At 49.6% G+C, this 19,337-nt stretch overlaps 2 protein-coding genes across 5 annotated transcripts; both read left to right on the top strand.

The window, feature by feature from the left end:
• The first annotated feature begins 761 nt into the window (after nt 1–761).
• Nucleotides 762–3,975, top strand: LOC139337792 (uncharacterized). 2 transcript variants are annotated; one of them, XM_070972557.1, is made up of 3 exons: nt 762–1,580; nt 1,665–1,785; nt 2,034–3,919. In XM_070972557.1, exons 1-3 carry the CDS (start codon nt 802–804, stop codon nt 2,478–2,480), a joined length of 1,347 nt encoding a protein of 448 aa, XP_070828658.1. In that variant the 5' UTR covers nt 762–801; the 3' UTR covers nt 2,481–3,919. The 2 variants fall into 2 exon arrangements, with proteins under 2 accessions (XP_070828658.1, XP_070828659.1); XM_070972558.1 differs by having other exon boundaries at nt 790–1,580; nt 1,668–1,785; nt 2,034–3,975.
• A 429-nt stretch (nt 3,976–4,404) lies between these two features.
• On the top strand, nt 4,405–18,134 carry rbl2 (retinoblastoma-like 2 (p130)). 3 transcript variants are annotated; one of them, XR_011602538.1, is made up of 23 exons: nt 4,416–4,735; nt 6,124–6,254; nt 6,664–6,864; nt 7,052–7,116; nt 8,665–8,793; nt 10,001–10,161; nt 10,913–10,977; nt 11,259–11,430; nt 11,516–11,679; nt 11,766–11,878; nt 11,973–12,076; nt 12,173–12,310; nt 12,412–12,576; nt 12,780–12,888; nt 13,065–13,355; nt 13,429–13,628; nt 14,044–14,220; nt 14,312–14,383; nt 14,688–14,778; nt 15,052–15,281; nt 15,387–15,560; nt 15,802–16,746; nt 16,797–18,133. XR_011602538.1 is itself a non-coding variant. In XM_070972344.1 (22 exons), exons 1-22 carry the CDS (start codon nt 4,598–4,600, stop codon nt 15,967–15,969), a joined length of 3,255 nt encoding a protein of 1,084 aa, XP_070828445.1. In that variant the 5' UTR covers nt 4,405–4,597; the 3' UTR covers nt 15,970–18,134. The 3 variants fall into 3 exon arrangements, 2 of the variants coding, with proteins under 2 accessions (XP_070828445.1, XP_070828446.1); XM_070972344.1 differs by having other exon boundaries at nt 4,405–4,735; nt 15,055–15,281; nt 15,802–18,134; XM_070972345.1 differs by having other exon boundaries at nt 4,463–4,735; nt 13,083–13,355; nt 15,802–18,134.
• The last annotated feature ends 1,203 nt before the right edge of the window (nt 18,135–19,337 follow it).

Below are 19,337 nucleotides of genomic sequence, written 5' to 3'. Positions count from 1 at the left end.
AAACAGCTGAAGACACACGGAGAGGTTAAAGTCACTGAAGATTACACTGAAAAACAGCCTTAAAACTGTGGTTTGATACAAATTTTTCCTTTTTTACATTTTCTTTCTGGGCTGAGGTCAATGATAATCTCCAAAATTAACTGGTTGTTTAGTCTGAAATATTTAATATTAATATTTTCACATTTCTTCATTATGTCTGAGCAAAAGTCCAAAACCCAGAGAGACTCAGTTTAATGTCATAGAGGACACAAATGCACATTATAAGCAAATGTTCAGAAGGAACCAGAGAACTGAGGTCATTTTTGGACACAAATTCATAAATATTCATGTTCGAGAAGCTGGAAATCAGTTTATCTTCACTTTCAGTTCTTTTTCTCTTTTCATTGATTTAATTCCAGTTTTTATCACTGCGGACTTCATGAGGCTTCACTTCTGCTGGTGGACATCACATCAAATGATCTTCATCAGCAGACTGTCAGCAGAAGATTCTCTGATGGATGGATGGATGGATGGATGGATGGATGGATGGATGGATGGATGGATGGATGATGATGGATGGATGGATGGATGGATGGATGGATGGATGGATGGATGGATGATGATGGATGGATGGATGGATGGATGGATGGATGGATGGATGGATGGATTTAATTACAAAGAAGAATCAAAAACAGATTCTTCCTGTCCATCATCATCATCATCATCTAGAAATCTTTGAAATAAAGAAAAACACTCGTCACGTGGTCGTCTATCCTGACGTCATAACTATGCGCCGCTTAGTTCGTTTACCGCCGGTTCAAAATGGAGGCGAACACGGAGGAGAGCTCCTCACTGACGGCAGCGTTACTGTCCTCCGTTTTAAGGCTGAACGTCGCTCCGGTGTTCGGGGACCAGATGTTGGAGCTGTACCGGCTCCAGACGGCGCTGCTGAGGCGGAGGAGGGTGCGGGAGATGATGGAGCGGGACCGGCGGCGGCGGCTGTACCTGCGGCGGAGGAGGGCGTTCCTGCTGTCCTCCATCGCCGCAATTCTGAGCGTCATCACGTCCACCAACAGACCCATCTGGGTCCGGAACCGCAGCCCGGGTCAGAACTTCTGGTCTTTGGCGGAGTCGTTCGACGACGAGGAGTGGAAAGCGCAGTTTCGCGTGTCGCGAGCGACGTTCGACTACCTGGTCGAACAGATCGGACCGGCCATCAAACGCCGCAGGACGAACTACCGCGTCCCCATCGAGCCGCGCCGCAGACTGGCCATCACGCTGTGGTGGTTCGCCAGGTCCGGAGAGTACCGGTCCATCGCCGGCATGTTCGGCGTGGGGATCGCCACCGTGTGCATGATCGTGCGACAGGTCACCTCCGCCATAGTGGACCGGCTGTACGGGCGCTTCGTGTCGCTGCCGAGCGGACAGCGGCTGGACGACACCATGAGAGCCTTCAAGGACCGCTGCTACCCGCAGTGTGCGGGGGCCATCGGCGGGACCCACATCCCCATCGCTCCTCCCAGAGACAACCCGGAGCACTACCTGAACAGGAGAGGCTGGCACTCCGTCATCCTGCAGGCTGTGGTCGACCACAACGTCTGGTGAGCCGGACCGTCTCTGGTGGTCTCTGGTCTCTGATCCAGCTCCAGTGATCCGTCGCAGCCTAACTTCTGCTTTCTGACCAGCAGCTTCACTGACGTGTACGCCGGCTGGCCCGGAAGCACCAGCAGCGCCTCCGTGCTCTCCAGCTCAGACCTGTACCTGAAGGCGGAGGACCGGCCGGACGGCTACCTGTTTCCCAGAGAGGTGAGTGGACTCCCTGCTGGACCCGGACTGACCGTGTCCGTGGTAAGACGTCAGATCGCGGTTTGAACTGCAGAAACACTCAGGAAGCATCTGAGTCTGTATGCGTCTCCCCGCTGAGCCTGAGTTTGGTTTAATAAACGATTTCCAGAGTTCAAAGATGATTAAATAATGGTTCCACATTCAGAATATCAGAGATTCAAATGATCAATAACTGATCTGTAACACTGATGCTGAGGCGTGTGTTTCAGAGGTCGGTGGTGTATGAAGGAGTGGAGGTGCCCGTCCATCTCATCGGTGACGCGTCCTTCCCTCTGAAGCCGTGGCTCATGAAGGGATACAGCCAGGAGCACCTGCTCTCTCCCGAGCATCGCCGCTTCACCTACACCCTGACCTCCGCCCGGGCGGTGGTCGACGCTGCTTTCGCTCAGCTCAAAGGACGCTGGAGGTGCCTGCTGAAGAAGAGCGACATCGACACCTCCATGATGCCCAGAGTCGTGGCCGCCTGCTGCGTCTTACACAACATCTGTGAAGAGCGGGGAGACGCTTTCCTCCCCGAGTGGAACGCTGAGATGGTTCCCTCCGCGGGTCATCTGAGGCAGCCGGAGACAGAGCCGTACGACGGAGACACGTACTGCACCGCCGAGGTCATCAGAGACACCATCACCTACAACCTGCTGACCATACTGCAGCACTGAGCCAGAGGACGGACGCAGAGGGAGACAGCAGGAGGACACCAGGAGCCAGCGCTGGTCTCCTGGATCCCTGGTTCATTCCCAGCCAGGCGGCGATGAAGAGGAGGGAACGAGGTCAGCTGAGTCTGTGCCTTCACGCAGTCTCACATCACAGATCCTGAGGAGGACTCGTTAGTTACAGACGGTCATGTGATCAGACAGGTGTGGTCAGGTGTGATCACGTCCTGGGCTGCAGCGATGAAGGACAGTGACAGCGTGTCCACTGCAGCGAATGGTCGTCATCACAGAGGAAGTCATGGAAGAGCGCCATTAACCTGCTGACTTATACACACACACACACACACACACACACACACACACACACACACACACACACACACACACACACACACACACAGCTCCTCATCACTCCATTGTAAACTCAGGACTTTTGTCCCTGTCAGGCTCCTGTAGGAATGATGGCTCATCTGATTGGTCAGTACCATCAGTATCTGCTGGTCAGAGGCATAGTGCAATACTACATAGTACAGCGCGTTGTTTATTGTATATAAACATGCGATACACACACACACACACACACACACACACACACACACTTATATAATGTGTATATATGGCAGGTGAGTACAGTCAGACGTACCTTCAGACGTCAGACACCGCAGGACACGTCTCTGTATGCAGTGGTGGAAAGTAACTACAAGTACAATTCTGAAGTACTTGTACTTGTGTATTTTTTGCATTTGATGGCACTTTCTTCTGCTCCACACTTCAGAGGGAAATGTGCTTTTTACTCGAGTCACAGGTGACTTTACGCCTTCAGTGACACGTCGCCGCGTTTCCAAGGCGTCCGGCCTTGAGTGTAATGATGTGTGGTTCTTTCCAGGTGTTCTCAGGTGTTCTTGTTGTTACACCTGCTCAGTCTGGGGTAGGAGGAGGAGACAGTCTGAGCACGGCCCCACAGTCCTGACAAAAAGGTCTCATCAGGTAAAATAAGTGAAAACACCTGTGCAGGTGAGCACAGGTGTGCAGATGCTTTGAAGAACCAACACTTTATGATGTTCTTAAACCAAATAATGAACAATAATCCACTGATGTCATATTTAATACACAGAAGGCCTGAAAATAAACATTTCACTTTGCTGAACAAAATCATTTTAATGTGCAGTTTTAACACATTTTAACACTTAAGTTCACAGAAATCATCTTTCAGTATTTCAAATGCTTTGTAATTTAACTGACAAATATTCATTTTTTATACTTGAAGTACATTTTGATTGGACTTTTTTTTCTTTTACTCAAGGATTATTGTGACTTAGTATGAGTGATGAGTGCTTAATATTTTTACACATTCGTGTCTCTGCTACTTCAACAAATACTGAGTACTTCCTGCACTGCGTCTTAGGAGGTTAAGGTAATTAAAATCAAGTTTTTACTTGGAATGGAGTATTTTCTGTGTGCGTTTTTGTACTGTTACTTTAGTAAAATATCATAAAACTTCTTCCACTGCTGGTTTTTCACAGTTTGAAGTAAACTGATCGTGTCCGTCGGTTTGAATCAGGTTTAGTGTGAAAAAGACAGATTACATCTGTTTTTTTTCGACGGAAATCAGTTAAACTTAAAGAGCCGAAGCCTGAATTTAAGCCTCATTTTGTTTCTGAAGCTGTGTTCACGGCATTTTAGTGACGGACTTCCTAACAAACCGTTTAACCATCCTGAAAAACCACCATTAGAGCAGCGAAACGCAACACAAACAACCGGAAGTCGTAGTATTTAGATCGACGCAGCGTTTCCGCTCAGCTACGCACGTTTAGTGGGCTGGGGCAAGATACGCAGTTTTCGTATTCTCCACGAAGAAGACGCACAGAAGTGACGTTTCGCTCCGTCGCTCGTGCCGCTCCGTACGTCCGCAGCGGCTACGCGTCGCAGTACCTGTCAGTCAAAGGACATTTAAATGGCCACACTGTACAGAGCCGTGTACCTCACAGCGCGCTAATAACAGCGTTAACGGTAATATTTGAGCAAACAGCTGCGTGAACGGCGTCTGTTCTGCCTGTCGGTGTTGCTCTCTCTCCTCTAAACCCGCCTTTTACCCGCTGAGTTTGTTCAGAAAGACAAAAAAAATGAGCGACGAGGACGACTTTCTGCAGAAAGCTCGGACCGGGTTTGATGATCTCTGTCGGGCTTTGAATATGGACGAAGAGGCGAGCAGCGAGGCTTGGAAAACCTACGAAAACATCAGCAGAAATTTCACATTAGAGGTAAAAGCAAACATTCATCTGCCGTGTTCATGTTTTGTGTCGCAGCCGTATTTAGCGCAGCGCTAGCTCAAATAATCCAGTAAGCTAACGCTCAGTCCGCTTTGTGTCGTTTTATTCTGACTGTGACTGAAAAAGGGTTTAAAACCGACAGTCTGGAGTCTGAATGACCCGTTAAACACCACACACCACGGGCTCCACCCGCAGCTGTCTGTAAACATGATGGTTAGCCTCCCACAGACACGTTACCTCCGCGCTGAACTCACAGACACGGTGAATAAAGCGCGTGCAGTAACCGTTGAGACGTTACATGGTCGTAATGACATGAGGGGGAGCAGGAAGCCAGCGGAGGATTTCCACCAGTGAAACCCGACACAGGATGGATTAATGACACAACCTGCTTATTAAATACGTTTATTTATAGAGAAACTGCAGCCTGAATCCCTCTGAAGGCTCACTGCTGAGCATTGTGTCCAAGTACACGCTGCTAGTAGTCTTTTACTTCAGTGTTTCTGGAGGCAAACATACTTTCTATTACCATTGTTTGACAGCTGTGGCTGCTCTGCATGAAACATGATCCGGTTGTAGTACATGAAGTATTATTGTAGAGTAAAGTTTTCCCACTGTAATACACAGTTAATAGTTGTGACGTGAAGGTGAACTGAGTATCTTTGTAGTTTTGGACAGTTGGACATGTAAACCCATTAAGTGGAGACATTACCAGTGGAGGAAAGTAACTAAGTACATTTACTCTATTACAAATTTGACGTACTGCACTTGAGTATTTCCATGCAGCTGTATACTTTTACTCCATTACATTCGTCTGACAGCTTCAGTTACTCTTCAGATTCCTTCAGTCCAGTGAAAAGCTCGTATCTCCAGCTATGTTGATGCTGAACGTTTGTGCTGAACTGAAGGATGAAGAGTTCCTTCATGTCTTCTTCGGCTCAGTAAGCTCTGAAAAAAGCCTCTTGGATCAGCTGAAAATGCATCGTCACAAAGCTGAAAACAGGCTTTTTGGAGATACGTGGTTCTCACGGGACGGCCACACTGCAGACAGCAGTAAAATGCAGCAAACACATGAATGCAGCAGGATTAAGAAACAGCAGATAGAAACACACTGACAGGAACACTTTACTCATACATGAGTACTTTTACTGTAAGTACTTTAAGTACATGTGGCTGATAATACGTACTTTAACTTAAGCAGAGTTTTGTATGAAGGACTTGTAGTGGAGTATTTTCACAGCTGGTATTTGTACTCTTAGCTCAGTAAAGGATCTGAATTCCCCTCCTCTCCCCCTCTCCCCCACGTCCTCCCGCACGTCCTCCCCCACATCCTCCCGCACGTCCTCCCACACGTCCTCCCCCACGTCCTCCCCCACGTCCAGGGCAGCGAGCTGCACTGGCTGGCCTGCGCTCTGTACGTGGCCTGCAGGTCCTCGGTGCCGACGGTGGGAAAAGGCACGGCCGAGGGGAACTTCGTGTCTCTGACCAGAATCCTGCGCTGCTCAGAGATGAGGTAGGCCCACGATGCACCTGTGCTCTCACCTGCAGGTCTGTGTGCGCGAGGCTGTTGAGGGACAACAGAAGCTTAACTTGCTGTCTTGATATTTAGTTATTTTTCGTGGAAAATGTCAAACATTTGCAAGTTTGTTCAGTGTGTTTTCTGCTGTTTTTCTACATTTAACAGAAATCCGTTAGTGGTGAAATCATTATTTGCAGCTCTGCTTTATTCACATTCAAAGGACTGAACTTCTCAGACTGACGCAGGTGTTTGTGATATCTGTCTCTACCTGAGACATCCTTTGACTCGTCTCCTCTGTGAAGTCTTTGTGCTCGTGTCAAGCACGTGCACAGATGTGTCTCCTGGTGGAGTAATGCTGATGCTGAGGACCACCTCCTCACATGTCCCCGCCGTCCCCCCGCAGCCTCATCGAGTTCTTCAATAAGATGAAGAAGTGGCAGGACATGGCCAACCTGTCGCACGACTTCCGCCAGAGCACCGACAAGCTGGAGAGGAACTTCACCGTGTCGGCGGTCATCTTCAAGAAGTACGTTCCCATCTTCAAGGCCATCTTCAAGACGCCATCAGAGGAGCCGCCGCGAGTTCACCGCAGCCGCAAACAGAGGTGGGACACCGTGACCTTTGACCTTTAACCATTCAGGTCACTGAGTGAAGTGGGGGGGCAGGTGCACATGAAACTCGCAGTACTCCCAGCTGCGTGGTAGTATCACGTGTTGTTCTGGCCTGCGTGACCTCGTGCGTGTCGGTGACCGTCTGTGGACTGACTGATTTTACTCGTGTTCTGTTTCCAGGCGTCACCCCTGCACTGTGACCGAGGTCTTCAACTTCTGCTGGGTTCTGTTCGTCCACGCTAAAGGTAAAGGCTCTTCACTCTTTCATCCACAGTGAGTCGCTGCATCAGCAGCTGAGGTCACAACAGGTCATGAAGTCCACCTGTCTCTGATGTCAGCGCACCTTCAGAGGAGACGTGCAGCCATGCACTGAATGAACCCTGAACAGTCACCTCATGCTTATTGGCTGCGTCAGATTTCTATTTGGCATTGACTGAAAACTCAGAGGCTTGAACTGATATTTTCACTGCGGCTACACACACTGACCTCCATCAGCTCCATCAGCTCCATCAGTTTCAGCTCATGGTTTCTCTGCACGGACAGAACTTTAGAAACCAGCTGGTGAACACGAACAAGGACGGATTGTAATCCGATTTGAGACGCACGCATGTGGATCAGGATCAGCGAGTCAGTGTCAGTGATGGAGGACAAAATGTCCTCGCTTTGTGAGGAAAGTTCAGCTGAAGTGCCCTGAGCAGCTCACACCTGTGCACACCTGGAGCGTTTCTGTGCTGAGCCTCAGTGGAGGGAACACAAGCTGCTCCAGCGTGAGCAGGAGGAGTTTAAATGAATGAGAAATAATTAAAAAGCCCCCTCCTGTCTGAGTGTATGAGCCGTCCTTCACAGGGAGGGGACGCTGATCTGAGTGCAGGTTCAGGCTTGTTAACACCAGCAGGACATCATCATGTAAACTCTCTCTCCTGCTTCACGGAGCTGATGTTTTCACTGCCGTTACTCGTGATGCATCAGAGCTCAGTGCGATACAGATTCAGTTCAGTCCAGAAGGACAGATCAGTGATTGAGTTTGAAGCTTTGGCAGGTGATTGTTTGTCTGGTTCTTCTGGTCGTCCAGTTTTATTTGCGTCCCGGTGTCTTTAACGGTGCGGCGCTCAGGCTGGTCTTTGTGTGCTGAACAGCTGAGCGGTGGGAGCTGACAGCACAGCATCAGTCCTCTGCTGGTGGCACCAGGCTGTCCTCTCATCTGTGACGCTGCAGTCGACTTGCAGAGCGTCTGACTTAATGAAAAATGAAAACTTGGCAGTGTTTGAAAAACCCAGGAGGAGGTTGAGGAGGCGCCTCTGATCTGGATGAAAAATGTTCTGTCTGCTGCTGCTTTAAAAACAGCTTCTGGAGCCGTGACTGTTTTATATCCAGCTGTTTTCCTTTCAGCCGCCATCTTTGTTTCTACATGAGAAACATGTTAAAACTCTCCTTTATGTTTTTGTCATCCAGATGTTTGACGAGTCTGTGACCATGTTAGAAAAGGACAACAGGAAGTTTTATTTTGAAAGCATCTCTGGCTTCTTATTTGAAGGCATGAATACCTGAGAGGAAGCCTCAGAGGTGCCTTGCTCAGGGGACCCAGAGGGGCAGAGAGTCAGGGCTCATTACTGTCTGCTGTCGTCTGACTCACCTGCTGCTGAATCCTTCTTTAATCCTCCCGCACTCACAGTCGAGCTCAAACCTGCCTCTAGCTTTGGCTTTGATGCCGGCGTGTTGGGCTGTGCCAGCTGAACCCGAGGACATGAAAATCCTTCATGTGGTGTCTCGTTTCTTCTCTCTTTCTTTCTCAGGGAACTTCCCGATGATCAGCGACGACCTGGTGAACTCGTACCATCTGCTGCTGTGTGCTCTCGACCTCGTCTTCACCAACGCTCTGCTGTGCAACGCCAGGAAGGACCTGCTCAACCCCAGCTTCAAAGGTGCTGCAGCGCCCCAAACGTGAACGTGTGAGGTTCTGTGCAGAGCGGAGGAGGTTCCACCTGTGCTGCTTTAGCTCTGAAGTGTTGATGTGTGTTTGGCACGGCTGGATGCTCGTGACGTTCATGCTCCCCTCAGGATCGACTGTTAGAGCTCTGATGATCCTCTGACTTTTCTTCTAGCGCCACCACCAGGTCAGCATGTTAATGTGTCCAACAGCTCGTACCTGCAGGACCGAAGACATTCCCATCAGCCTCAGCTGTGCTTCGCTCTCCACAGGGCTGTGACACTGAGCAGGAAGCCTGCTTATCGCTGGTGTGCAGCACTAAATCAAACACGCAGAGTAAATCAAAAGTTGCTCTTTTTTATGAACTCATTTCAACCAGCCAGCTCCCAGAAACGCCTGCAGCGGCGTGTATCTGCGCTGCCTTGTCTTCCTGTTGACACCTGGTGTTTCCTGTGCTGCCCCCGGCCCCGCCCCCGCCTCCGTCTCCAGACATGCTGTTTGTTATACTGGAGAACGTGTTGAGAGGGGAAGCTGCTCTGCCAGCCTCAACATGAAAAATGGCTCCACGTCAGCCTGCGTTCAGGCAGGAAACAAACCTCTCTCTGTTCTGTGTGTTCGTTTGAACATCCAGACGCACAACCAGGGAGTTTAAGACGCCGTGAAACGCCTCCTGATTTCCCTCCTGTGGGAAAAGAACGAACAGTTTGTTGGAGCAGCAGCAGAAAACACCTTAAAGATGCTGAGCGTAGAATTATAAGAACAGCAGGGTTGTTCAGTCAAACGCAGTCAAACTTTAAAGGATCAGCCCCTCAGATTTCAGTCCTGGTTAATATGTATGTAACACCTGTGGTTACCATGGTAACAGTCTCAACACTTAAAACAGCTGAGGTCAGCGTTAAACCCCCGTGTTTGTCCTGAAGAAGTATTTCAGTGTGAAGCAGCAGCAGAGGGAAACGTTGCATTAGCGTTAGCATTAGCGTTAGCGTTAGCATTAGCATTAGCGGTGAGCTAATCCAGCTCTGATACAGTGAGGTCAAATTACAAATGAATCTATATTACATATTGATGACAGCCATAAATAAGGAGCCTTAAAACCAGTTTGACTTCATGTGAATCTGGAGGATCATAAGTCAGTCAGCCAGGGACAGTTTCAGGGACGAACATTTCACCGGCTGTCTCTGGTCTCTCCGTGTGTCTTCCAGGTCTGCCAGAGGACTTCAGCAGTAAGGACTACCGTCCGTCCTCGGGTCCCTACTGCTTCATAGAGCAGCTGTGCGAGCTGCATGACGGCCTGGTGCTGGAGGCCAAAGGAGTCAAAGAACACTTCTGGAAACCTTTCATCAAGAAACTCTTCCACAAGAGGGTGAGCCACTTTTTCTTACCTTGACCGTCACCGCTCATACCTGTGAGCGTTTGTTTTTCCATTCATCACAGCACAGGTAGAGCATCGACTCACAGACAGCAGCACAAACACTAAGGTCTGTCTGTGAACAGGTGTGTGTTACCTGTCAGCAGCAGAAAAACCTGAACCAGATGAATCGAGTCGAGCCTGGTCTGAAAACACCTGGTTCTTTATGTCATGGAGTGCTACCTGCCCAGACAGGTGTTCATTCATTCATTCATTCATTCATTCATTCATTCATTCATTCATTCAGAGAGATGAAGATGTTGAGTGTCAGCTGCTCTGTGAGCAGAGGATCAGCCTCTGTGTGCTGAAAACAGTCTAAATACCTTCAGACTGGAACCATCACTTTCCATGAACAAGATCCCTGAAAATAAACCTGCTTTTACAGGTCACCTGGCTCCCACACCTCCACCTGCTCCATCCATCCATCTTTGTTTTGGTCGTTAAATCCACTGAACATTCAATTGATGCGTCCTGGTTTCAGTGGAGGAAGTCTTTTCTAATAAATGTGTCGGCTGCTGATTTCCCTACATGATGTGGTTTTTCACTTCCTACCTCCACGACACACACACACACACACACACACACACACACACACACACACACACACACACACACACACACACACACACACACACACACACACACACACACACACACACACACACACCCAGGTCAGCTGAACCTCCTGTGTGTGTCTCCCTCTCAGATCCTCAGAGGAAAAGAAGACGGTCTGAGTGGATTTCTGGATCCCATGAACTTTGGAGACAGTTTGTGAGTTTTCTGTCGTCACACGGCGTTTAAAGGTTCACTGCTGAGAGGATTTAGAATCAAAACTGATCATGAATCAATAAATCCTGTCTGCAGAACCTGCCTGAGAATCTTCATGTCTTTAAGTTTTCTTCAGTATCACAGTGATCCAGTGAGAGCTGTCTGTACGTCCATGAATGCACGGCTAACAGCTATCTGCTAAGAGCTGACTGCTAACAGCTGACTGCTAACAGCTGACTGCTAACAGACTCCTGAGACCCTCTTCGTCCATCCTGTTCCCTCAGTTTATCTCTCAGTCGGGTGTATGAGGAACATGTTCTGGCCACCGGCAGTCTGGATGAGAGGATCTTCACCGGCGAGGGGGCGAGCGAGGACATCGGTACCCCGGGGCCCTGCCTGTGTGAAGGGGTGGAGAACCAGGACGGCGCCACCCACAGGCTTCACTCCAGCCTCACGGTGAGATCACAAGCTTATGTTTCTGTGTTTTCCTCCTTCAAAGCAGGCGTTCTGGGTTTGATTCTGGCGTCTCTCCTCTCATCAGGCCTCGGCCCTGAAGGTCTCCACACCTCTGACGGGCAGGAAGTACGTTCAGGAGAACAGCTTGGCGTCTCCGGTCTCGTCGGCCATGAAGAGCGTCGGGCGACTGCACACCCTGCTGTCAGGGACCAAACAGGGACCGAGCGCCAAGCTGACGGAGACTCTCCGGTACGTTTCTGGCTTCCTGTGACATCAGCACACGTCTTTCAGGTGTGTTGTCCTCTGCAGTGTAATGACAAACTGTATCCCTGCAGGACCTGCGCCAGAGACCCCAGTGATGTCATCAGCAGGCGCCTGAAGGACATGTTTGACCTCTTCAGTCAACATTTCGAGGGTCAGGGGGAGGAGAGCTGGGGGATGGGGAAAGGTCTGTGCACACACACACACACACACTGAACAGAAAACAGATGTGTGATAGCCGGGCTTCTCTCTAACCTCCTCTGTAAACGCTCTCCTTGCAGAGATGGCAGTGAAGTACTTCCACCTGGCGGAGGCGCTCTACTACAGGATCCTGGAGTCCATCATTGAGAGAGAGAAGATGATACTGGGAGACGCCGACCTGTCTGTGAGTGTTTCCTTTCAAAGGCTCGGGGAGGTTAACTCTGGGAGCCTGACGCTCACAGCGATGGCCTCACGCTGACGCCCTGCTCGTGTGTTTCAGTGCATTCTGGAGCAGGACGTCTTCCATCGCTCCCTGCTGGCCTGCTGTCTGGAGATCGTCATCTTCTCCTACAGACCTCCAGGAGACTTCCCCAACCTGATCCGCATCTTCCAGCTCCCCGCTTATCACTTCTACAAGGTATGAACGCAGCCCACAGCGTGTCTGTTAGCGTGTCTGTGCCTGAGTGTCTGTGTTTGTTTGTCAGTCATTTGACATCTAATACGCGTGTGCGCGCGCAGGTCATCGAAGTGTTGGTGCGGTCGGAGCAGGGCCTCTTTCGGGAGGTGGTGAAGCACCTGAACCAGGTGGAGGAGCAGGTCCTGGAGAGCCTGGCCTGGACCAGCGACTCCCCGCTGTGGGAGAGCCTCCGTGGAGCCAAAGACCACGTCCCCGCCTGCCAGCAGGTCCAGAACACACAACGCACGGGACAAACACACACACTTCAGTTTCACTCAGCACAGATTCTCACAGCAGTGTGTGTAAACACACACAGCAGCCATGTTTGAGTGCTTTTAATCCTACGTCTAAATACAGGTCAGCACGAACAAGGCTGCTTTATGGTGTGTGTGTGTGTGTGTGTGTGTGCATGCGTGTGTGTGTGTTGCAGGTGATGCCTCCTCAGTATCTGGAACAAAGCGATGAAAGCAGCTCAGGCAGCGTTCCTCTCACTCCCATCAACCACGGACAGGACCTGCACACCAGCAGCACTCTGAAAGGTGTGTGTGTGTGTGTGTGTGTGTGTGTGTGTGTGTGTGTGTGTGTGTGCAGTAAAAGTACAATTAAATAGTAGTTTAAAATGAAAACTCAAGTACAAGTACCTCAAAATTGTTCTCAAGTGCAGTACTTGAATAAATGCACTCAGTTACATTACATTACCCCCCCCCCCCCCCAGGCGTGTCCCCCTCCCCAGGCGTGTCCCCCTCCCCCACCACCCTGCTGGACCGGTACAGCTCTCCCCCCACCGGAATGGCTCGCCGCCGCCTGTTTGTCGACCCGCTGGACGGCGAGCCCGGAGCCACCTCCGCCAGCACCACCAGCACCACCAGTACGGCGTCAGCGGCCGTGACCAAGAGCGGCCAGGCCGGCCTCGTTGCTGCCATCCCAGCCGGGCAGACCGTGGTCACCGTGGCGACTGCCACTGTTACCGCCAACAATGGGCAGACGGTCACCATACCTGTGCAAGGTGAGGGAAACACTCGACCGAACGCATCACGTGACCAATCATAAACACAAACACTGACCTCTGACCTCGGCAGGTATAGCCAACGAGAGCGGAGGCATCACCTTCATCCCAGTCCAGGTGAGCGTGACGGGACAGGGCGGAGCCACGCTGCAGCCGCTGTCCACACAGACGCTGACCGGCACCCTCGCCGTCCAATCGGCCGTCACCAAACCGGCTGCCAAAGCGGCCGGCAGTCCGCTGAGGAAGGGCTCGCTGTCGCTGTTCTTCAGGAAGGTACGAGTCCTCAGAGTTTCCATGTAATCTGAGTATCCAGGCTGCGTGTAATCAGAGTATCCATGCTGCGTGTAATCAGAGTATCCATGCTGCGTGTAATCAGAGTATCCATGCTGCGTGTAATCAGAGTATCCACGCTGCGTGTAATCAGAGTATCCATGCTGCGTGTAATCAGAGTATCCACGCTGCGTGTAATCAGAGTATCCATGCTGCGTGTAATCAGAGTATCCAGGCTGCGTGTAATCAGAGTATCAGCAGAACACACTCTGCAGCTCAGCAGGATGTTCTCTGAATTCGGTCAAACAGGAATATTTTAGCTTTCACGTCTTTAAAGGTCAACGGGTGGACAGGTGGACTTTACTCACGTGGAGTCGTATGTTGTGATGTGAACTTCGTACCTTTCCTCCGCTCTCAGGTGTATCACCTGGCCAGCGTGCGTCTCAGAGATCTTTGTGCCAAACTGGACATCTCGTGTGAGCTGAGGAGGAAGATCTGGACCTGTTTCGAATATTCTCTGGTTCACTGCAGCGAGCTGATGATGGACCGACACCTGGACCAGCTGCTCATGTGTGCTGTGTACGTCATGGCAAAGGTAGGTGTGTGTGTGTGTGTGTGTGTGTGTGTGTGTGTGTGTGTGTGTGTGTGTGTGTCTTGAAGTAAACGTGTGTCTCTGTTGTCGTCAGGTGACCAAAGAGGACAGATCCTTCCAGAACATCATGAAGTGTTACCGCTCTCAGCCTCAGGCCAGCAGCAACGTAAGAGCCTCAGAGTCAGACCTGACAGGAGACGACAGCTGTCAATCAAGACACACCGCTCACTTTATCGATCAGAAAGAGACAAAACAGTCGTTGTCCTTCATTGATCCACATTTAACAAACATCGCCTCCTCTGCTCAGACACAGGGTTTACTTCAGTGAGGTACTAATACCACAGTGCAGGAATACTGTCACAGCACCCCGTCTAACACACTGTGTGTGTGTGTGTGTGTGTGTGTGTGTGTGTGTGTGTGTGTGTGTGTGTGTGTGTGTGTGTGTGTGTGTGTGTGTGTGTGTGTTGCAGGTGTACAGGAGTGTGCTGATCTCAGGGAGGAGGAGACGTCACTCAGACACCAGCAAGCACAGCTCGTCTGCAGACGCCCAGCAGGATCCAGGTATGAAAACACCTGTTTTATCTATGAAACACTGTCGTTCATCGTCGTTAATGTTGAGTGAAAAGGTCAGTGCGACGTCATCAATGTGTGTTTTTTGTTTGATGTCGTGTGTGTAAAAGGTTTCTGTCATCGTGACGTTTAGCGTTCAGCAGCTACAGAGCTGGATCAGGTCATGTGACCTGATCTGATTCCTCCATCCTTTGGGTGGAGACCTGACTGACTGTTGCTTGTTTGTTGATTGCCGTCTCCCCTGCTCCCCCCCCGCCCCCCCAGCAGGTGGAGACATCAGTCCAGTCCCCATTCGCTCCAGCAGCACCTTGCCCACCCCCCAGCCTGGCAGCGCCCCCTCCACCCCCACCAGCACCTCCAACAAGAACTCCTCCTCCACTGTGTGTGAGGGTGAAGAGGAGCGAGGAGACCTGATCCACTTCTACAACAGCGTCTACATCAAACAGATGAGACACTTTGCTCTGAGATACTCGGCGAGCTCGCCGTCTGCAGGGGTACGTCAGCAGCTCCGATCGTCAGCTGATCCACTGGTCATGTCTGAAGGACATGGAACAGGAGGTCTTACTGATGTGTGTGTGTGTGTGTGTGTGCACGCGCAGGTGGAGTCCCCCCCTCTGTGTCCGTACCCCACCCTGAGGACCGGCTCTCCTCGTCGGATGCTTCTGTCCAGCAAACACTCCATCTACATCTCCCCCCATAAGACAGGCTCCGCCCCCACAGCGACCACCCCCCGAGACAAGATTTATTACTACATCTGCAGCAGCCCCCCCAACGTGAGAGAGACACACACACACACACACACACACACACACACACACACACACACACAGAAGGCTTGACCCACCTTCACCCTGTTAGCATTTGTTTTTAGCGACCTGTCAGAGCTCTTTTCAGGCTTCTGATTGGCCAGCAAGGCTTAAGATTCCGACCAAAGACCAAACGAGCGACTGTTTGACACAAAATCTGCTTCTGATGTTTCTGATGACCCCTGACCTGTGACCTCTGACCCCGCAGCGTCTCCAGGAGATCAACAGCATGATCCGGACCGGGGAGACCCCCACCAGGAAGCGCAGCATGCCTCTGGAGGAGGAGACCTCACCCAAGAGGGTGTGTCCCGACAACCACTCCGCCCTCCTCCGCCGCCTGCAGGACGTCGCCAACGACCGCAGCTCCTCGCACTGAGGCCACGCACTCGTGCATGCATGCACGCACACACACACACGCACACGCTAAATATCACCATAGTGACAAACCAGGTGCACCATCATGCTGTCGTACCACCATCGTGCTACACCTTCACGTCTTGTCATACGTGGAAGAGATCAGACCTTCAGGTGTGTTTTGGTCACTTGTGTCTGATCAGGTACACAGTGAGGTCACATCACACCTGCCGCAGCTCTCGATTCTGATTGGCCGAGTTGTTTCTGTGCAGCTCAAAGCAACAAAGTGAGAATCTAAAAAAAGTGCCGACAACAAAACGACAAACCTGCCGCTCATCATCCTTCTCTCAGGTCACAAACATGAAACCACAGGAGGGGAGAGGACAGGTGAGGTGAGAGCAGGTGATGACGGTCGACGCCGTGCGCATCCAAGTTCACGCTCACATCTGACCACGGACATGAAACACTCATTCTGAGACTTACTGTGACTTACAACAGCACGCCATCACCAAAGCAGGTGAAACACGAGCTCGCCCAGGTGAGACGTCCTCCACCTGAGGAGATCGTGTTTGTGTCTTCATGAAAAACTCCCGAGAGTCTTCATTTTAAATTTCCTTCAGCTTCACTGTGAGAGTTTTCTGAACATCCATGAGTACGCTGTTAACAGGAGCGGCTAGCAAGAGCCGCTAACAGGAGCAGCTAGCAAGAGCCGCTAACAGGAGCCGCTAGCAAGAGTCGCTAACAGGAGCGGCTAGCAAGAGCCGCTAACAGGAGCGGCTAGCAAGAGCCGCTAACAGGAGCCGCTAGCAAGAGTCGCTAACAGGAGCGGCTAGCAAGAGCCGCTAACAGGAGCGGCTAGCAAGAGCCGCTAACAGGAGGTGTTAACAGCTAAATAAGCAGAGTGTTAATGACTGAACGTAAACAAATATTGGAAAAAATATTGACAAGAAAAAGTGAAATTAACAGTGAAAGTTAATTTACAGCTGATGAGACGATTGGTCTCTGCGAGCAGCTGAAGTCAGATCACACATTCATCTGAGAGCGTTGGCTGTTTTCCATTTAACCCATCATGCATCTGTCTCATCCAATAATAATCATAACCTCAGCGGAGGACTTCCTGCCAGTCGTGGATGTGTTGTGAGGAGGAAAACACAGCCAATCAGAAAAGAGGCTTCCCACAGTGTGTGCTTTATCTGTTCGTTCCCCTTCAGGACTGAAGCTAACGTTAGTGCCGCTCAGAGGTGTTTGTGCTCCGTTCAAACCATGATTTAAGACTTCTCTCCACTCTGAACTTTAAACACACAAACATCAGTGATGAGTAATGTGAATAATACAAATCTGATTGTATTACACCTTTAAAGGAACAAAGTTTTCTCTGATGTGAAAGAAGAACAACGAGACAGAAAACCACGACTGACTAAAATTAGACTTAAGATTAAAACTGAGCTCAAAGTAAAACAAAATATACACAAATTGAATTTTAAGTTGCTCTCAGGATGAGTTTGGAAACCCGCTTGTAATCAATAATCAATAAGGAGACGTGGATCGGCCAGCAGACACGTCCGGGGTGGACGAGCGTCTTCGCGCCATCGCTCGCTCTCTGATGCCTGAATGTATTTTAGATTTGATGGCTGAACGTTTCACATGAAGTTTGAGGTTAGATGAAGTTTTTCCTCTTCCACTCGTTCCCTCACAGTTTTATTGTTTTTTATGACGTTAAAGTCGTTTCAGATCTGTCTTCTCTTTAACTGTTAGTTTACAAACGAGCTTCACTTCAGCCGTTTTCTCCCTGATGAAACTCCCTGATGGTCATTAAAGAGGCGATCGTGTCAGCTAAAGGGCTCCGGACAGACGATGACTTCGATCATGTTAACGTCACACCAGCAGATGCGACAGCTTCACGTTTCCTGTTTCCTCTCAGTAAACGTCCTCCTCCTCCTCTCACGTTCTTCACCTGAACAAACTGTTTTTGTCGACCGTCGCCTCCTCTGACGTGATGAAAAGTGTGTAAATATTTGTAAAAAAAAAAAGAGAAAAGAAAAGAAAAGCTATTTTATGGAGGTGATGTCAGTGAAGTGCCTTTATTTTTTACTCCTGAAGTCTGTTTGTTTACATCAGACAAACTCTACTTTTATTAGATTTTCTTGATTGTAAAAACTCTGATGAATAAATAGAATGTTTAAAGTGACCTGGTTGATTCTGTCTGTCGCCACTAGAGGCCGCTGTGAGCGTTTATGTGTTTTTATTATTGTGTCACAAACTCAACGACACTCAGCATGTTTCTCCATGTTTCTGCAAAACACCATGAGTTCATGAAGTACATCCAAAAATATCAAACCAAAATAATAAAAAGATAAAAGCAAAAGGTTTCTTATACAATCCTGCAGAAATCTGAATAAATACTAATGTCCAACTTCTTCACAAACATCTCACAGAACACTGAATCTAACAAACAGCATCATGCTAATCACTCGCTGATTAGCATTTTTGTGCTACGAGGACATGGACTCAGTGACTTTAGAGGAAAATAACTGAACCTTTAATGAGCCACAGACAAATAAACGTGTGTTATTATTGTGATTATGGGGTTTGTTCCTGGAGTCGCGGTAGTCTGTCCTGTTTGAAGTGTCAGTACTGATTAAGGGATTTTTCTGGAGTACCTCAGAGCTCTTTCCTTGGTCCCTTCAGTTTCTGTCTGCATGCTTCCACTTGGACAGATTTGACATAATCATAAGGTTTCTTTTCACCTCTGTGTCAGTGAAGTCCAACGTTATGTCTAAAAACAGGATCCATCAGAAGGCTTTATCAAACTGTTAGAAACCCAACGCTCTGTTATTAACAAACATCTGAAATCCTCTCCTATCGTTTCTTCAACACGAGTTTTCACACATGAAAATAACGCCAGTGTTTGCTGACGGCGTCGGTTTTCTCTGTCGAGTCTTAAAAGCTTCATTTCCAAGTTTGTTCAGCGGAGTTTAAGCCGTAAACTCACACCATCAAAACTGACGGCGCCGTAAAACACACAGCTGCTGACGTGGTTTCTCTACGTCCACTCTGATTTACTCTCACAAACTCCACCTTTACACCTCCAACATGACACAGCAGTAAATCTGCTGAGTCGCTCTGCTGAAGAAGCTGCACAGCAGCTGAAGTCTTTACGGTCCACTGAGCTTGATCCTGTTTGAGAAACGATAAGAAACTTCATCACAGTGTCGTCTGACGGCAGCGGCTCGACTTCATGAGTGCAGACACAAACAGGACGCTTCAGATCGTCCTCAGTGTGTCTTCACTATCAGCCAGAGTCCTGCTGTTTTAGCCTTTTTTAGAATATTTAGGGAGTCAAAGTAACTACAGTGGCAACTTTAGGCAACATGCAAAATTAAGAAAACA

Source organism: Chaetodon trifascialis, chromosome 10 (genome assembly GCF_039877785.1).
Source record: "Chaetodon trifascialis isolate fChaTrf1 chromosome 10, fChaTrf1.hap1, whole genome shotgun sequence".
In the NCBI taxonomy this organism is placed as follows: domain Eukaryota; kingdom Metazoa; phylum Chordata; class Actinopteri; order Chaetodontiformes; family Chaetodontidae; genus Chaetodon; species Chaetodon trifascialis.
The sequence above is the reverse complement of the archived record's forward strand: the minus strand, read 5'-3'. Positions and strand labels throughout refer to the sequence as shown.

Excerpts from the sequence above, each read along its gene's own strand:
- rbl2 (XM_070972344.1), top strand. The coding sequence starts at position 4,598 with ATGAGCGACGAGGACGACTTTCTGCAGAAAGCTCGGACCGGGTTTGAT. Across the intron at positions 10,162-10,912 it reads AGAAACTCTTCCACAAGAGG|ATCCTCAGAGGAAAAGAAGA; the intron begins GTGAGCCACTTT and ends TCTCCCTCTCAG. Across the intron at positions 15,561-15,801 it reads TCTGCAGCAGCCCCCCCAAC|CGTCTCCAGGAGATCAACAG; the intron begins GTGAGAGAGACA and ends CTGACCCCGCAG.
- LOC139337792 (XM_070972557.1), top strand. The coding sequence starts at position 802 with ATGGAGGCGAACACGGAGGAGAGCTCCTCACTGACGGCAGCGTTACTG. Across the intron at positions 1,581-1,664 it reads GTGGTCGACCACAACGTCTG|CAGCTTCACTGACGTGTACG; the intron begins GTGAGCCGGACC and ends CTTTCTGACCAG. Across the intron at positions 1,786-2,033 it reads GCTACCTGTTTCCCAGAGAG|AGGTCGGTGGTGTATGAAGG; the intron begins GTGAGTGGACTC and ends CGTGTGTTTCAG.